The 18,535-nt window shown below is 41.6% G+C and overlaps 1 protein-coding gene across 6 annotated transcripts in view; it reads left to right on the top strand.

The window, feature by feature from the left end:
* The first annotated feature begins 234 nt into the window (after positions 1-234).
* Positions 235-18,535, top strand: part of tmem269 (transmembrane protein 269) — a 33,245-nt gene continuing 14,944 nt past the window's right edge. The window contains exons 1-4 of one of the 6 annotated variants that reach the window (XM_021616595.3): positions 327-564; positions 10,646-10,706; positions 11,733-11,797; positions 15,026-15,173. In XM_021616595.3, coding sequence (XP_021472270.1) covers positions 15,124-15,173 — 50 coding nt within the window. In that variant the 5' untranslated portion in view covers positions 327-564; positions 10,646-10,706; positions 11,733-11,797; positions 15,026-15,123. Of the gene's footprint in view, positions 565-10,116; positions 10,264-10,645; positions 10,707-11,732; positions 11,798-14,548; positions 15,174-15,217; positions 17,398-18,535 lie in introns of those variants that run through there. The other 5 variants (XM_021616597.3, XM_021616593.3, XM_021616594.3 and 2 more) reach the window with 5 other exon arrangements.

The raw sequence follows: 18,535 nt of genomic DNA, 5'->3' as shown, positions 1-18,535 counted from the left end.
GCACAAAGCCCTGACCTCAACTCCATCAAACACCTTTGGGATGAATTGGAATGCCGACTGCGAGCCAGGCCTAATCGCCCAACATTAGTGCCCGACCTCACTAATGCTTTTGTGGCTGAATGGAAGCAAGTCCCCACAGCAATGTTCCAACATCTAGTGGAAAGTCTTCCCATAAGAGTGACAAAGGCTGTGACAGCAACAAAGGGGGACCAACCCTATATTAATGCCCTTGATTTTGGAACGAGAAGTTCGACAAGCAGCAAGCTTCTGGTTTTGTAGCGTAAATTTGTTCATTACAATGGCCAGAACAAGAATGTTTGTGCGTCACATCCGGTGGAATATTCTAGCGGATTCGTCTGTGGGGCTTTAAAAGCAGGCGCGCTCAGACTCAAAGTGAGATACTTTGGACAGGAGAATCATTATTTGAATGCGATAAGCAGCCACTTTGTACACATGAAGAAGTAACTATTACAGAAGAGAGATTTATTTAATACGATTATTTAGTTCCATTCAAGACGTGTCAATCATTTGCACTATTTCAGCAGCATCTTTAGGTCATTCCAGGTAAGTACAACTGTTTAAACTAACCGCATATCAGCTTACATAGTGTGCATAAAACCGATTGTTGTCTCCCATATGCAATTTCTATGAGCATTTCAGTAAATTTTATTTAGAGAGGCTATGGATCGACGACTTTGTTCTCAATGTGTGACGCACTTTGTATAAAATAAAATTGCAGCAACCATTTTGTTTTTGTATTTTGAAAATCATTTCAGATTTAAAAATAATATTATCTACAGTGAGAATTATGCGTTTAGCGCCCAACTTTACCCACTGTATAGACTATTGAACGTAGTAAACCACCGAGGAATGTATGAAGATGCGCGTGGCTCTGGTGCTGAAGAAACTGCGTAGTGTGCGCACACCCACCGGATCAACCTATAGGCTACTGCCGAGCCCACTGTCGACTTGTTATCTGTTGTAACTAGATACTCTAGTACTTTGACTGTGTTTAGGAACTTGCAGTAGTTCATATTTTGAAAATGTACAATAAATATTGCTTTTGAAATAGATTTTCCTTTGAAAATGAAATTGATAGTATTATTTTTGAGCGTTTTTGACTATAATAGATGAGGCTGCTATGGCTTGGTACATGGTGAGCCTGTTTTTTTGTGTGAATGAATTGTATTTTTTTTATTTCACCTTTATTTAACCAGATTGGCAAGTTGAGGACAAGTTCTCATTTACAACTGCGACCTGGCCAAGATAAAGCAAAGCAGTGCGACACAAACAACAACACAGAGTTACACATGGAATAAACAAACACACAGTCAATAATACAATAGAAAAAGTCTATATACAGTGTGTGCAAATGAGGTAGGTTAAGGGAGGTAAGGCAATAAATAGGCCATAGTGGCGAAATAATTACAACATAGCAATTAAACACTGGAGTGATAGATGTGCAGAAGATGAATGTGAAAGTAGAGATACTGGGGTGCAAAGGAGCAAAATAAATAACAGTATTTTACCTTTATGTAACTAGGCAAGGCAGTTAAGAACAAATTCTTATTTTCAATGACGGCCTAGGATCAGTGGGTTAACTGCCTGTTCAGGGGCAGAACAACAGATTTGTACCTGGTCAGCTCAGGGATATGAACTTGCAACCTTTCGGTTACTAGTCCAACAACAACCCAGCCGCCCCAAGTATGGCGACGAGGTAGTTGGATGAGCTATTACAGATGGACTATGTACAGGTGCAGTGATCTGTGTTTCCAGGGTCCCATATGGCAGCACACAATTACGTTTCCTACAGATTCATTTGATATATAATTATCCGAGAGATTGGTGGTTGATTGAGTTTCTTTAGGCATAGGCCTACAGTGTTTTTATGCCTAGATCAGAGTCCCTAAAATAATAATTAGATGGCTCAGTCAATTATCAACTGCAGGGGATTTAGCGAAATTGTCTTGTGGCCTACCATAATGGACAAATACAGACCTCAAACCTGGAGTTCTGAATATAGCACGATTATGTGCACCATTGTTATAGCAGTTATTGTAATGTAATATGTCATGAAGTTGACTATACATTAGGACAGATAATACAAATGAATATAAAGTCAAATCAAAATGCAGCAAAGTGTTCTCTTAGTCGACTGGGTTATCACACTATGGGACACACCCTCTTGCGGGTCATTGGTTGAAGACTTATTCAACCACTCCTATTTGCCATATCTTCAATTTTAGCTTACTGGAAAGTGTGTGCTCTCAGGCTTGGAGGGAAGCAATGGTAATTCTGCTACCTAAGAATAGTAAAGCCCCCTTTACTGGCTCAAATAGCCGACCAAACAGCATGTTACCAACCCTCAGTAAACTTTTGGGAAATATTGTGTTTGACCAGATACAATGCTATTTTACAGTAAACAAATTGACAAACTTTCAGCATGCCTATATCGGACATTCAACAAGCACAGCACTTCTTTTTTTTATTTTTTTACCTTTTATTTAACTAGGCAATTCTTATTTTCAATGACGGCCTAGGAACAGTGGGTTAACTGCCTTGTTCAGCGGCAGAATGACAGATTTTTACCTTGTCAGCTCAGGGATTCGATTTTGTAAACGTTTGGTTACAACGCTCTAACCACTAGGCTACCTGCCACCACTTACACGAATGACTGATGATTGGCTGAGAGAAATTGTTGATAAAAAGATTGTGGGGGCTGTTTTGTTAGACTTCAGTGCGGCTTTTGACATTTTCCTTGGCCCAAAAAAACGATACAGCAAAAAAAATATGTGCAGCCTTTTAAGCATTCTAATACAGTTACATAGTTAACACACACGGACGAAGCGGTCAAAGGCACTGCATCTCAGTGCAAGTGGCATCATTACAGAGTCTGGTTCAAATCCAGGCTGCATCACATCCGGCTGTGATTGGGAGTCCCATAGGTCAGCACACAATTGGCCCAGCATCGTCCGAAGAATTTGTTCTTAACTGACTTGGCTAGTTAAAGGTTGCACACACACCACACTAGCCAAAAAGTTATTTTGTTGGCATTTACGTATGTCCCCGTTACCAGTAAAACATAATCAAAACCTATTTATTTCACTTACTTGCCGTGCTGTTCAATCATTTCATTCCAAACCAGGATTTCATCATGCATGTCAAGCAGTGAAGTTTCAGCGCTGTCTGTCCATGGCCTCGGTGCTGTGTCCGTCTCCATCTTGTCCAGCTGTGTATGTAACATTTCACGTTAACCCTGTTTGTCTGCATCGAAGTAGCGGTCCTTGTACCTAGCATCGAGCATGGTAAAGAGGCTCAGAGAGAATACCACCGAATCGCTTGTTCACAGCCTCAAGTTTTAACCCCACGGTATGTGTCAAAGTTTTGTTGAGCAGGCGTTTCATTGCCATGACAGACGGTATGGTATCACTGCTGCAGATGTCTGTCTGCTGCAGATGCAGTTGATGAGCTTATTTCCTGAGTCAGTTGTTCGAATGGAGCCAGTAGTGTGTTCATGTTCTCAAATGCCATTGAAATTGCAGCAGCGTTATGAGAACCAGCACATTCTTGAGCATGCAATACGGTTTTCCTCAGTATGAAATCCTCGTCGACCCACTGTGCTGTCAGACTCATAATGCTCATGGGGCTGACATCGCTGGACCAAATGTCAGCAGTGAAGCTCATGGATGTGAGTTTCAACAATACTGTGTAACTCCAGTAGGGCAACATTTGAAAAATAGTGTGTACCAGGGCTCGACCAGTCGGCGAAAGCCAACATAATCCACGACAGAGCATGATTGATTGTCAAGGGCCATTAATTCCATTATCTTGGCGTTAATGGATTTCGCCTTTGAGTTGTCTCGCTAAAAAGGTCTTACTCTTTCAAATGACTGCTTGACTTGAACTTGTTTAGTTGTTGGAAGTGTGCGCTTAGCATTTTTCTGCTTTTGTCTGTGTAGCGCTGTCTTTTTCATTACGTAATCTACTTACGTTATATAGGTATGCACGTCAGCTTTGACATCGGTTTTGCACATCTGGGTTAAACTAGACATCGTACCGATGTTGACATTTTTGGCTAATATCGTCCGATTCCGATATATCGTGCATCCCTATGTGTTATGGCTTTACACCCCCTGCTATATTGGGATAATGAGTTACCTGTCTAACAGAACACAGAGGGTGTTGTTTAATGGAAGCCTCTCCAACATAATCCAGGAAGAATCAGGAATTCTCCAAGGCAGCTGTCTAGGCCCATTCATTTTTTTCAATCTTTACTAATGAATTGCCACTGGCTTTGAGGAAAGCCAGAGTGTCTATGTATGCGGATGACTCAACAGCTACTACAGAGACTGAACTGTCTGCAACACTTAACAAAGAGTTCCAGTTAGTGACAGGGTGGCTGGCAAGGAATAAGTTAGTCCTAAATATTTCTAAAGCATCGTATTTGGGACAAATCATTCACTAAACCCTAAACCTTGAATAAATCTTGTAATTAATAATGTGGAAATTGAGCAAGTTGAGATGACTAAAATGCTTGGAGTAACCCTAGATTGTACTGTCATGGTCAAAACATATTGATACAACAGTAGCTAAACTGAGGAGAAGTATGTCCATGATAAGGCGCTGCTGTACCTTCTTGACAGCAGTGTCAACAAGGCAGGTCCTACAGGCCCTACACCTACTAATTCAAGGGATTTTCTTTTCTTTTTACTATATTCTACATTGTAGAATAATGGTGACGACATCAAAACTATGAAGTAACACCAAAAAAAGTGTTAAACAAATTTTAAAAATATGAGATTCTTCAAAGTAGCCACCCTTTGCCTTGACAGCATTGCACAAGATTGTCATTCTCTCAACCAGATTCATGAGGTAGTCACATGGAATTCATTTAAATTAACAGGTGTGCCTTCTTAATTTGTGGAATTTCTTTCCTTCTTCATGCATTTGAGCCAATCAGTTGTGTTGTGACAAGGTAGGGTTGTTATACAGAAGATATCCCTATTTGGTAAAAAACCAAGTCCACATTGAGGCAAGAACAGCTCAAAGCAAAGAGAAACAACAGTCTGTCTGTAACGATTGTCGTCGGGAGAAGGAGAAGAGGACCCAAGTGCAGCGTGGTACGTATTCATAATGATTTTAATAAAGATGACTACTGGAACAAAAACAACAAACCGACAAACGAACAGTTCTGCAAGGTGCAACAAAAACACTAAACAAAAAAGAATCACTAACAACTCAAAATGGGAAAACAGGCTACGTAAGTATGGCTCTCAATCAGAGACAACAATAGACAGCTGCCTCTGATTGAGAACCATACCAGGACAAACACATAGAAAAACAATAACTTAGACCTACAACATAGAATACCCACCCACATCACCCCCTGACCAAACTAAAAATAGAAACATACAAAGCAATCTACAGCGTGACACTATCAATACTTTAAGACATGAAGGTCAGTCAATTCTGAAATTTGCAGTCGCAAAAACCATTAAGCGCTATGATGAAAATGGCTCTCATGAGGACCACCACAAGAAAGGAAGACCCAGAGATACCTCTGCTGCAGAGGATAAGTTCATTAGTATTACCAGCCTCAGGAGTTGCAGCCCAAATAAATGCTTCAGTTCAATTAACAGACATATCTCACCATCAACTGTTCAGAGGAGACTGCGTGAATCAAGCCTTCATGGTTGAATTTCTGCAAAATAAACATTGCTAAAGGACACCAATAAAAAGAGACTTGCTTGTGCCAAGAAACACTAGCAATGGACATCAGACCAGTGGAAATCTGTCCTTTGATCTGATGAGTCCAAATTTTAGATTTTTGGTTCCAACTGCCGTGTCTTTGTGAAACACAGAGTAGGTGAACGGATGATCTCCGCATGTGTGGTTCCCACCGTGAAGCATGGAGGAGGAGGTGTGATAGTGTCACCAGCAAATCACTGTCTGATTTATTTAGAATTCAAGGCACACTTAACCAGCATGGCTATTACAGCATTCTGCAGCGATACGCCATCCCATCTCGTTTGGGCTTAGTGGGACTATCATTTGTTTTTCAACAAGACAATGACCCAAAACACACCTCCAGGCTGTGTAAGGGCTATTTGACCAAGAAGGAGAGTGATGGAGCGTTGCATCAGATGACCTGGCCTCCACAATCCCCTGACCTCAACCCAGTTTGGGATGAGTTGAACCGCAGAGTGAAGGAAAAGCAGCCAACAAGTGCTCAGCATATGTGGGAACTCCTTCAAGACTGTTGGAAAGCATTCCAGGTGACTACCTCATAAATCTGGTTGAGAGTGTGCAAAGCTGTCATCATGGCAAAGGGTGGCTTCTTTGAAGAATCTAAAAATATATTTTGATTTGTTTAACAATTTTTGGGGGGGTTACTAAATGATTCCATGTGTTATTTAATAGTTTTGATGTCTTTACTATTATTCTACAATGTAGAAAATAGTAAAAATACAGAAAAAAACTGAAAGGGTAGGTGTGTCCAATCCTTTCACTGGTTTTGTATAAAGATGGCATTTATTTTCCACCACCCTGGTAAATAAAGCTTTCTGTTTCTGGCTAGCTAACCCCCCGGTAATTCCATTTGCTTTCATCCGTCTGGTCGAAACGAGGTGTTGACATGCTCACCAGCTAAGTCGTCAGGGAAGGGGAGAAAAAGAAGAGCAAAGCTTACTCTTCCAAAGTGTGGGCATTACATGTCTGGGACGGATTCCCATCCACTCTGTACTACTTGCCTCACCACTGAACACTCTATGGAGGCTCTCGTCGATCAGGTAGCACCCTCTCTGACCAGAAAATGGATTACTCCCCTGAAGAATTTCTACCTTCTGCTTAGTTTGTGCTACCCGACTAGACTAAAGAGGTAGTGCAGGAATCAATGACTGACCGCCCCTTGACGTTGAGTTTCCCACGCCTCCCCCACCTTCCAAGAAGACTAGGATGGATGGAATCTCCTCTGAGTGATTCTACATCCGTCTGACAGTGTTTACCAGCATTCTCAGACTATCTGGTGTTTTTGTTGGAGTCTTCCTGGGCAGAGCCACTCAAGTCAACTTTTCCTGACTTCCGCCACTTGGATATGCACAGCATGTAGTCGTCAGGATGGCTCAGCCCGTTTCCTTTGGAGCCTTCCCTGGCTGAGCACCTTGACCCAACAGCTTTGAGCTCCTCTTCCTCTGCCCCCAAGCTCGCTCAACCCAATGACCGCTTCACTGCATCCGTGTATGAAAGGATTTCTGATCTGCAGCTCAGACGGGGCACTCTGTGAAACCATCCGCCCTCCTTTCTGTCTACATGGTGGTGCAGGCTGTGGGACTCCCTGGTGAATGCTGGCACCGTCGACCGGGAGAAGCAAAGTCCCCTTATCGGCCATACCACTCAAGTATACGCTGAGGCTTTTGGGAGGATCATGGTGCATTCGATCGTTGGCCAGAGAGCCCTCTGGATGTCTGAGAGGGAGAAGGAAAAGATCCTGAATGGACAGCTCGATCCCACCAGACTGTTTGGACCATCCGACATATCGGAGATCCAGACCAGGTTCGAGTCTAAACTAAAGGAGACGTGGGCTCCCTGTTATCACGGAATCAAGCCCCAGAAGCCCACATTCACCCAGGTCGTCACCATGAGGCCTCCCTCCCAGAACTGGAGGATTCTTAAGAAGCCTCAGTAGCCTTCTCCGGCAGCTCCGTCCCAGGGACACGGACCGTCTGCTCACCAGCAACGTGTTGCCTCAGGGCACAGGCATCACTCCAAGCAATGAGCAGCGGAGACCACCTCAGCTCCATTTGGAGGGACATGGAAGAAGCGGCACACCTAGTGTAATGTGTGGGGGCTCGAGGAGCCAGCAGAGCTCCTCCGACCTCGCCGACCAGAGTCTTCTTAGGTGTCCTGCGTCAGGTCACAAGCTCGTTTACACACGGCAGAGGTGTAGCACAGGTGCCCCCATCTCAAGACCCAGAAGTTGAGTCAGGTCGACACTGTTCCCCAAGTTCAGTTCTCAAATGGTTCCCATTTACATACAGGCCGATAGGCCAAGGTGATGGTTCAGAATATTCCCATGCAAAACAATGAACCTTTCGAGGGCGTCATTGTCTGGCCTGGCTGGTCCCACATCCCTTCCACAGGACAGGTTGCCCACATGCGGAGTCGCCCCAGGGGAGCAACTGCCACAAATAAAAAGAGACGTGACTTGGCCCCCCGTCATTGTTCCATCACTGCCGTTCTTTCCTTCCTACAGGAATGGCTCAAAAAGGGCACAGCCTTTTCCACCTTTAAGGTATACTTGGTGGCGATCTCAGCCTGCCATGTAGGACTAGGTGAGACGACAATCGGGTCTGACCCCCTGGTTTGTCGTTTTATCAAAGGGAGTCTCCGTCCGGTCTCCAAGCCACTTGCCCCATCATGGGCCTTGGCACTGGTTCAGGATGCAATTATATGCGATCACTTTGAACCTCTGGAGACAGTGGCTCTTAAGACTCTTGTCTTATAAGATGGCCTTGTTGCTCTCCTTGGCTACAGCCAAGCGCTTTAACGACCTTCATGCGCTCTGTTTATTTGTGCGGTGGCTAGTTGGGCTTCCCCTCACACCTTTTGAGGTTCTATTGCCTGGATGTAACCGCGCCCTCCCTGGTGCACACAGTCCTTGGTGCTGAGTAGGATGGATCAGGTACATTACCATACATTGTAATATCGTGTGTGTGTCTCTTCACTGCCTGTGTTGTTCCATAAGGTGTAGTTGTTACTGCTTACTTGAGTTACTTGATGTGGAATAGAGTTCCATGTAGTCATGTCTCTATGTAATACTGTGCATTTCCCAGAGTCTGTTCTGGACTTGGACTGTGAAGAAACTCATGGTGGCATGTCTTGTGAGGTGTCTGAGCTGTTTGCTAGTTGTTTTAAGTTGATGGGTCATTTATAACAAACCCTTTTGATATAGCCAATCATTTCAATGGCTGTTTCTCTGGTAAAGTGGACAAACAGAAGTTTAATAACATTGAACAGTGAACCATCATATTTGTGTATTGAAGATCTAATAATGAAAGAGAAGGATTTCTGTTTTGAATTTGGTCATGTTCGTGTGGAGGAGGTGGAAAAACAATTGTTATGCATCAATAATGATGAGCCACCAGGTATAGAGGACTTAGATGGTAAACTATTGGGAATGGTAGCAGACTTTATTGCCGCCCTTATTTGCCATGTTTCTAACCAAAGCCTAAAGAAGTGTTTGTGTGTCCACAGGCATGCAAGGAAGTAATTACACTACCTTTGCTGTCCTTAACAGCCACCCAATCAGTTTGCTGCCTGTTCTTAGTAAACTGAGTCATTTTTTAACAAAAAATTGTTCTTTGAAAAATAACATTATAAACTACTGACTTTCAGCATGCATTTAGGGAAGGGCACCCAACTTGTACTGTATTGACTCGGATGACTGATTGGCTAAGCTGCTTCTCTAGCATCAGATCTGTACAGTGCGGTATCTCTCAGGGCAGTAGCCTTGGTCCGTTACTCTTCTCTATTTTTACAAATTATGTACCACAAATGATTAGCCAAGCTAAAATGATTATGTATGCTGATGTTTGCACTTTCTACACACCAGCACCTAAAGCCAGTGTTTTCACTAAGACTCTTAGCAAGGTGTTTGTGTCAGAATGGGTAATTAACAATAAACTGGTCTTAAACACATCTAAAAACAAAAACATTTTTTGGTTCAAACCATTCTTAGACCTAAACCTCAACTGGAGTTGTGCATAAAGGGTGTGACCGTTTAAAAAGCTGAACTCCTAGGAGGATATCCTAGTCAAGTCATATTGACAAAGTTCTTGTGAAGATGGGGAGAGGGATGTCTGTGAAAAAATATATATGTTCTGTGTTTTTGACACATCTACTGTACTAGTTATTCAGGCTCTGATCTTGTCCCATCTTTACTACTGTTCGATAGTATGGTCAGGTGCAGCTGGCTCAACTTTAGCAGCACGCTTTGCCCTTAACACATAACTAACATCAACAACATGCATGATAGTGTTTAATGGTTGAGGAGAAATTGACCACTTTTTAAGAAACGTGTGTGACAATGCCTAACCACTTGTATAATCTGTTTGCATACACTTCAAACAGACGTACATACCCCATCAGACATGTGACGATGGATTTCGTCACGATACCCAAACAAAAAAAACACTAAATGCGTCGCTCAGTTATGTATCAAGTCATTGTGGAAAGCTCAGCCACCAGAGTTTACTCTGGCAAAAAGTAAGTTTAATTTACAATATGTTGTTGATGTTTTTTTATTTTTTATCACAGTGCCTCACCTCTCTAAAGATCTAATTTAACTTTACTGTATATATGAATAGTGTGTAAATAGCATTTTTGTTGTCTGTCTTTCCAATAACTTTTTTACATTTAATATCTTATGATGTTTTTGTCTTACTGTTCTGTTCTGTACTTTGTCATGTATTTGTACATTTCCTCTGGACCCCAGGAAGAGTAGCTGCTGCATGTTCAGCAGCTAATGGGGATCCTAATAAACTAAACTTAACTGAAAATGCTATTTCCTTTTAAGTATGATTTTCAGTCCAGAACTAGGCTTAATCTGTTTCTTGGAAACAGTCCCTAAATGCTGTCTTTTTTCCAGCTGCTGTGCTGTGGGCAGACTGACGCAGAGAGAACCATGATTCTGCTGACTCCATCCTCTGGTAAGTGCTTGTTTTTGGGTGCCCCTCGGCAAACGTGCATGACAAGGTTTTGATTATCTGTGTCAACACTGGAGGTCCTGGTAAGAATCATGCAAAACTTGTATCCTGTTTTATAAGTGTGGTGGTAAGGTACTGTAGTATGCAGTATTTGAGGGTAGATACAGTAGATGGAAATAGTCAAGCCCAAAGGGTCAAGTCAAAGACAGCCACGCATGTGAAGAGCTGGGTTGAGGACAGCTATGAGCCACTAGGCATAATGATGATGATAATAATTGTGTTTAGGTGCTGTAGCTAACATGGAATTGAGTGTTGTTTTTTCACATCTGAGAACACGTTTTTCCTTAATAATTGTACTAGATTAGAGTTATAGCAGGTTGTCCACTTTCAAATTATACAGTGGATAATACATATTGTTACTCATCAATATATGTGACTATGTAGATTTTAATTTAATGCTACAGCAATATCCTTTATTTCTATTTTTTTGATGTACTGTTGCACCTTTTTTTCTAAGAGTGTAGGATCAGGTCCCCCCTTTCTTATTCATTATAATCTAAAAGGCAAAACTGGTCCTAGATCAGCACTTCTACTCTGAGACACTGAATATGGGCCCAGAAATACTAACTTAAAAGTGTGAATGTGTCTGGCTTGATACTTGGATGGTATTTATCAGTGGTGAGACAGTATTGCCTGGCTGGATTAGGGATCAGACCTGGTGTATCCTTTCCACTGAGTTGTGAAACACAAGATGGCTATTTAGATTTTTCCGGAAGAGTAAGAAGTGTATTTCTGTCATAACTGGGTTATTTCAAATTTTTTAAATATTTGCTGTTACTCTAGGCTAAACAGACTAAATATATCTGGTTATTGATTCAGCATAGTTGACCATTTGGGGTTTTCTGGTTAGGTTGTCGAAAGACAGGTAATGTAAATGGGTAATGAGAAGCATGCTTGTCAAGTGAACGTAACTTCTTCTTGGAAGTTGTTGTTGGCTTGTGCTTTGTCTCATACACTGTTTTCTTTCAGATGAAGAGTCTGTTGAACTCGACTGGCTTTGGAATCACACGAAGTTCTGTGTGCAAAACAGAATAGTAGGAACATGACTTTAACCCTTTTTCACGTACAGACGTTAGTTTGTTAGACTGTTGTTTTGTTAAGTTGCTATGGTAAGCTTTTTAATTTATGTTTATTTTATTTAGTGCTATGTGTGTCTTTTGTCTGCGAAGACAACCTCTTTGCTACTTTTATCACTTCAGTTTATTAACTTCTGTGTGAAATCTAAACTCCCTAGCAGAGCCACAGACACTCAAGAACAAATATCCCTTTGTTTGCCTTAATTAAAAACCCTCACAGCATTGCAAGGAACAAAAACAGTTCTGGCCATAGTGAAGCAGCTTGCATGATTAGACCTTCCAGCTTGCTAAGTAAGATGACCTATACATAACGCCTTTCAATATGTTTCAAGATTCTGTCATTATTATTTCAATGAGAGTCAAATGAAATTGCCCTTACATTCATTCTTTGATTACATTAATAACTGTGATGGAATTACTCAGTATTATACAGTTACTTCTGATAGGAGCTTTGTTATAATAATACTTGGTTTCCACATAACAAATGTATAAGGAAACTGTATTTTCAAGTAATTACTATGCCATTTCTACAAACTATGACAAAGACAGACAACAGACAAACTGTTAAATATTGATAATTTTTTTAATAGCTTCCCATCCATGTGAAAGTTGCTGCCATGTGTTTGTCATTGTTCCAGGTCACTGGTTTTGCCAGTCAACCAGCTTAATGAATCAGCAGCCTGGTAGAGTCAATGTCTCAGGGTTGCACTATAGCAGTATGTGTGGAGGATAGTCCAGTACTATAGTATAGTACTATGTGTGGACAGTCCATTACTAAATCATAGTAGTATGTATGCACAGTCCCTTACTCCCTCCCCACCAGTCTGTCTCCGCTATAAATGTACTATACACTGCCGGTCAAAGTTGTAGAACACCTACTCATTCAAGGGTTTTCTTTATTTTTACTATTTTCTACATTGTAGAATAATAGTGAAGACATCAAAACTATGAAATAACCCATATGGAATAATGTAGTAACCAAAAAAGTATTAAACAAATCTAAATATATTTGAGATTCTTCAAATAGCCACCCTTTGCCTTGATGACAGCTTGGCATTCTCTCAACCAGCTTCACCTGGAATGATTTTCCAGCAGTCTTAAAGGAGTTCCCACATATGCTGATCACTTGTTGGCTGCTTTTCCTTCCCTCTGCGGTCCGACTCATCCCAAACCATCTCAATTTAGTTGAGGTCGGCTGATTGTGGAGGCCAGGTCATCTGATTCAGCACTCCATCACTCTCCTTCTTGGTCAAATAGCCCTTACACAGCCTGGAGGTGTGTTGGGTCATTGTCCTGTTGAAAAACAAGTGATAGTCCCACTAAGCCCAAACCAGATGGAATGATGTATCGCTGCAGAATGCTGTGGTAGCCATGCTGGTTAAGTGTGCCTTGAATTATAAATAAATCACAGACAGTGTCACCAGCAAAGCACCCCCACACCATAACACCTCCTCCTCCATGCTTTATGGTGGGAAATACACATGCGGAGATCATTCGTTCACCCACACCACATCTCACAAACACACGGTTGGATCCAAAAATCTCAAATTTGGACTCCAGTCCAAAGGACAAATGTCTGCCGGTCTAATGTTCATTGCTCGTGTTTCTTGGCCCAAGCAGTCTCTTCTTATTGGTGTCCTTTAGTAGTGGTTTCTTTGCAGTAATTTGACCATAAAGGCCTGATTCACACAGTCTCCTCTGAACAGTTGATGTTGAGATGTCTGTTACTTGAACTCTGAAGCATTTATTTAGGCTGCAATTTCTGAGGCTGGTAACTCGAATGAACTTATCCTCTGCAGCAGAGGTAACTCTGGGTCTTCCATTCCTGTTGTGGTCCTTATGAGGGCCAGTTTCGTCATAGCGCTTGATGGTTTTTGCGACTGCACTTGAAGAAACTTTCAAAGTTCTTGATATTTTCCGTATTGACTGACTTTCATGTCTTCAAGTAATGATGGACTGTAATTTCTCTTTGCTTATTTGAGCTGTTCTTGCCATAATATGGACTTGGCCTTTTACCAAATAGTATCCCCTCCTACCTGGTCACAACACAACTGATATGCTCAAACGCATTCAGAAGGAAAGAAATTCCACAAATTAACTTTTAAGAAGGCACACCTGTTAATTGAAATGCATTCCAGGTGACTACCTCATGAAGCTGGTTGAGAGAATGCCAAGAGTGAAAAGCTGTCATCAAGGCAAAGGGTGGCTACTTTGAAGAATCTGATTTGTTTAAAACTTTATTTTGGCTACTACATGATTCCATATGTGTTATTTCATAGTGTTGATGTCTTCACTATTATACAATGTATAAAATAGTACAATGTAGGAAATAGTAAAATACAATGTAGAAAATAGTAAAATAAAGAAACCCTTGAATGAGTTTTGACAGGTAGTGTATATTTGCAAAATAAGTATTACGTGAGTCAATATGACTATGACAATATTGACACTATCAAATGGTGTTTACTGTACATACTGAGACAGCCCCCTCATTTGAATGTTTTATTCTGAAAAGTGGAATAGTCTATTGAATGGTGGGTCTCCAATAAACGTACATACTACTTGGTAAGTGCTACTACTTTTTATTAGTTACATGAATCAGTTTTGTATAGGTTTGTAAATAATGTACAATTTGTATATTAAAAATTATGTTTCTTTGCAAATGTTCATTCTTTGATAACGAAATACATGATTTTAATACTGTGCTTCAAAAAATTATAATTGTTACAATCTTAACCACATATATGTATTTAGGTAATACCATATACTCAATATACTGTTTACAAGTACTACTGTAGGTTGAATGCTGTAGGGTGGGTGCATGGGACTTTACTTTGGCCCTCATCTTTTTTCCATATCTTGGTACAACTGCTGATTGCTGTTCTGGTGTTGAGGGGCCACATAAGTAGCAAGTCATATGAACCAAATGAGCCAAACAAGTTAAACTTGATCATTTGCAAAACGAAATTGTTATAGCAATGATTATTTTGCGTGTTTGGTTTGTTTGACATCTGTTTTAACAGGATAGCACTTTTGGCATACTGTACAGCAGTATAAGTATGGCATTCAGATATGATATGGTCCTATCATATCTGTAGTGTTTTAGCAACAATCCTCTTCAGAGCAGCTAAGTGAACCTAAAATAGACCACTAGCTAATAGCAATCACTGTCCTCACTGTTCTCAGGTTTCTTCCAGCAAACCAATAAGCTCTTTCTGAGCGAGCAGGCCACTGGTGTCCAGCTCAAGGAGTTTGTACGCAAAAATGCAGCCAATGCTCTGTCTATGGCCAACATGCTTATGGGCATGGCCTCTATTCTCTGCAGCCTGAACGGGTGAGTGAACATACATTTCAGTGTCTGATTTAAGAAACTATAGTATGGATTGAATGTTTCTACTAGTAAATGGATTTGTAAGTGGCAGTATTATGTTACAGTAGCGTACATCTGTGTTAATCTGTGAGGCATATTTTTTTTCTAAACAAATTTGATTGCCATATTGACAGTTAACACACACATGTCCTGCCAAACAAGCTGAGCTGTTGAGGGAAGACCAAGATTAATACAAGCAGCTTAACAAGGTCAGGTCATCTGGCCTTTAGCTCTAAAACATAATACAGCACACTTCAAACACCACCCTTAAAGCGTTATTGAAGTTAAATAATATACACTCGTGGCCAGTTTTTATTAGGTATACCCATCTAGTACCAGGTCAGACCCCCCGTTGCCTCCAGAACAGCCTAAATTCTTCAGGGCATGGCTTCTACAAGGTGTAGCATTCAAACATTGCTCAATTATCAAGGGACCTAAGGTGTGCCACGAAACAATTCCCCACACCACTGCACCCAACCTGTACCGTTGTCACCAGGCAGGATGGGGCCATGGACTCATGCTGCTTATGCCAAATCCTGACTCTGCCATCAGTATGACATAACAGGAACTGGGATTTGTTGGACCAGGCAATGTTTTTCCACTCCTCAAATGTCCAGTGTTTGTGTTCGCTTGCCCACTGGAGCCCTTCCTTGTTGTTTTTAGCTGATAGGAGTGGAACCTGGTGTGGTCGTCTGATGCAATAGCCCATTTGTGACAAGGACCAATGAGTTGTACGTTCCCGAGATGCCGTTCTGCACACCACTTTTGTACTGCGCTGTTATTTTCCGGTTTGTGGCCCGCCTGTTAACTTGCAACTTGCTATTCTCCTTGGACCTCTCATCAACAAGCTGTTTTTACCCACAGGACTGCCTCTGACTGTATGTTTTTTGTTTGTTGCACCATTCTCGGTTAACCTTAGACCAGGGGTCTCCAACCTTTTCCAGCAGGAAAGCTACTTCAATTTTTTCAAACATGTCATGAGCAACTTTGTTTTCCCCAAATAGGCACATTCTTCTCTCCCCTGCAACTCTTCCCTGAGTTCTTAGTGTACAAGATAAAATAGTGCACTGTTCTCTGTCAATATACATGGTTAATAAACAACTTTAAGGGGGCACTATAAAATCAACAGTTTTTTTTTCTCTCCCAAATTATGTTCAAGTTATTTTTTTGCGGTTTTAGATTGACTTTTTTCTCACTCAATTACAATTGTTCATAGAAAAATAATTAAATGGGATGTTCTGAGTTCATGTCAGTGGTTAAATAACATTAGAATCCATTTTGTTTTTAGGTCCGGAAGAACACTTTTTTGTTGTTGGTGTAATTCCCCTTTTTAATTGTATCTCGCTCTTTAATTGCATCTACAGTGGCTTGTGAAAGTATTTTTTGTTCTTATTTTTTTGCCTCACAACCTGGAATTAAAATGTATTCTTTGGGGAGGTTGTATCATTTGATTTAAACAACATGCCTACCACTTTGAAGATGCAAAATGTTTTTTACTGTGAACAACATAAGAAACAGAACTTGATCGTGCATAACTATTCACCCCCCCCCCCAAAGTCAACACTTTGTAGAGCGACCTTTTGCAGCAATTACAGCTGCAAGTCTCTTGGGGTATGTCTCTATAAGCTTGGCACATCTAGCCACTGGGATTTTTGCCCAATCTTCAAGGCAAAACTGCTCCAGCTCCTTCAAGTTGGATGGGTTCCGCTGGTGTACAGCAATCTTTGGGGAGTCTCCCGCATGCCTTTTGGTGAATACCAAATGTGTTTGCTTATTTTTTCTTTAAGCAATGGCTTTTTTCTGGCCACTCTTCTGTAAAGCCCAGCTCTGTGGCGTGTACAGCTTAGTGGTCCTATGGACAGATATTCCAATCTCCGCTGTTTGCAGCTCCTTCAGGGTTATCTCTGTTCTCTTTATTGCCTCTGATTAATGTCCTCCTTGCCTGGTCTGTGAGTTTTTGTGGGCAGCCCTCTCTTGGCAGGTTTGTTGTGATGCCATATTCTTTCAAATAAATTATAATGGATTGAATGGTGCTCTGTGGGATGTTCAAAGTTTTGGATATTTTTTATAACCCAAACCTGATTTGTACTTCTCCACAACTTTGTCCCTGACCTGTTTGGAGAGCTCCTTGATCTTCATGGTGCTCATTGCTTGGTGGTGTTGCAGACTCTGGGGCCTTTCAGAAAAGGTGTGTGTGTGTATGTATGTATATATATATATATATATATATATATATACATACAGTGGGGAGAACAAGTATTTGATACACTGCTGATTTTGCAGGTTTTCCTACTTACAAAGCATGTAGAGGTCTGTAATTTTTATTATAGGTAGACTTCAACTGTGAGAGATGGAATCTAAAACAAAAATCCAGAAAATCACATTGTATGATTTTTAAGTAGTTAATTTTATTTTATTGCATGACATAAGTATTTGATACATCAGAAAAGCATAACTTAATATTTGGTACAGAAACCTTTGTTTGCAATTAGAGATCATACGTTTCCTGTAGTTCTTGACCAGGTTTGCGCACACTGCAGCAGGGATTTTGGCCCACTCCTCCATACAGACCTTCTCCAGATCCTTCAGGTTTCGGGGCTGTCGCTGGGCAATACGGACTTTCAGCTCCCTCCAAAGATTTTCTATTGGGTTCAGGTCTGGAGACTGGCTAGGCCACTCCAGGACCTTGAGATGCTTCTTACGGAGCCACTCCTTAGTTGCCCTGGCTGTGTGTTTCGGGTCGTTGTCATGCTGGAAGACCCAGTCACGACCCATCTTCAATGCTCTTACTGAGGGAAGGAGGTTGTTGGCCAAGATCTCGCGATACATGGCCCCATCCATCCTCCCCTCAATATGGTGCAGTCGTCCTGTCCCCTTTGCAGAAAAGCAACCCCAAAGAATGATGTTTCCACCTCCATGCTTCACGGTTGGGATGGTGTTCTTGGGGTTGTGCTCATCCTTCTTCTTCCTCCAAACACGGTGAGTGGAGTTTAGACCAAAAAGCTCTATTTTTGTCTCATCAGACCACATGACCTTCTCCCATTCCTCCTCTGGATCATCCAGATGGTCATTGGCAAACTTCAGACGGGCCTGGACATGCGCTGGCTTGAGCAGGGGGACCTTGCGTGCGCTGCAGGATTTTAATCCTTGACGGGGTAGTGTGTTACTCATGGTTTTCTTTGAGACTGTGGTTCCAGCTCTCTTCAGGTCATTGACCAGGTCCTCCCGTGTAGTTCTGGGCTGATCCCTCACCTTCCTCATGATCATTGATGCCCCACAAGGTGAGATCTTGCATGGAGCCCCAGACCGAGGGTGATTGACCGTCA

The sequence above is a fragment of the Oncorhynchus mykiss genome, chromosome 9, assembly GCF_057628025.1.
Source record: "Oncorhynchus mykiss isolate SJ-2025 chromosome 9, ASM5762802v1, whole genome shotgun sequence".
NCBI classification, from domain to species: Eukaryota; Metazoa; Chordata; class Actinopteri; order Salmoniformes; family Salmonidae; genus Oncorhynchus; species Oncorhynchus mykiss.
The sequence above is the reverse complement of the archived record's forward strand: the minus strand, read 5'-3'. Positions and strand labels throughout refer to the sequence as shown.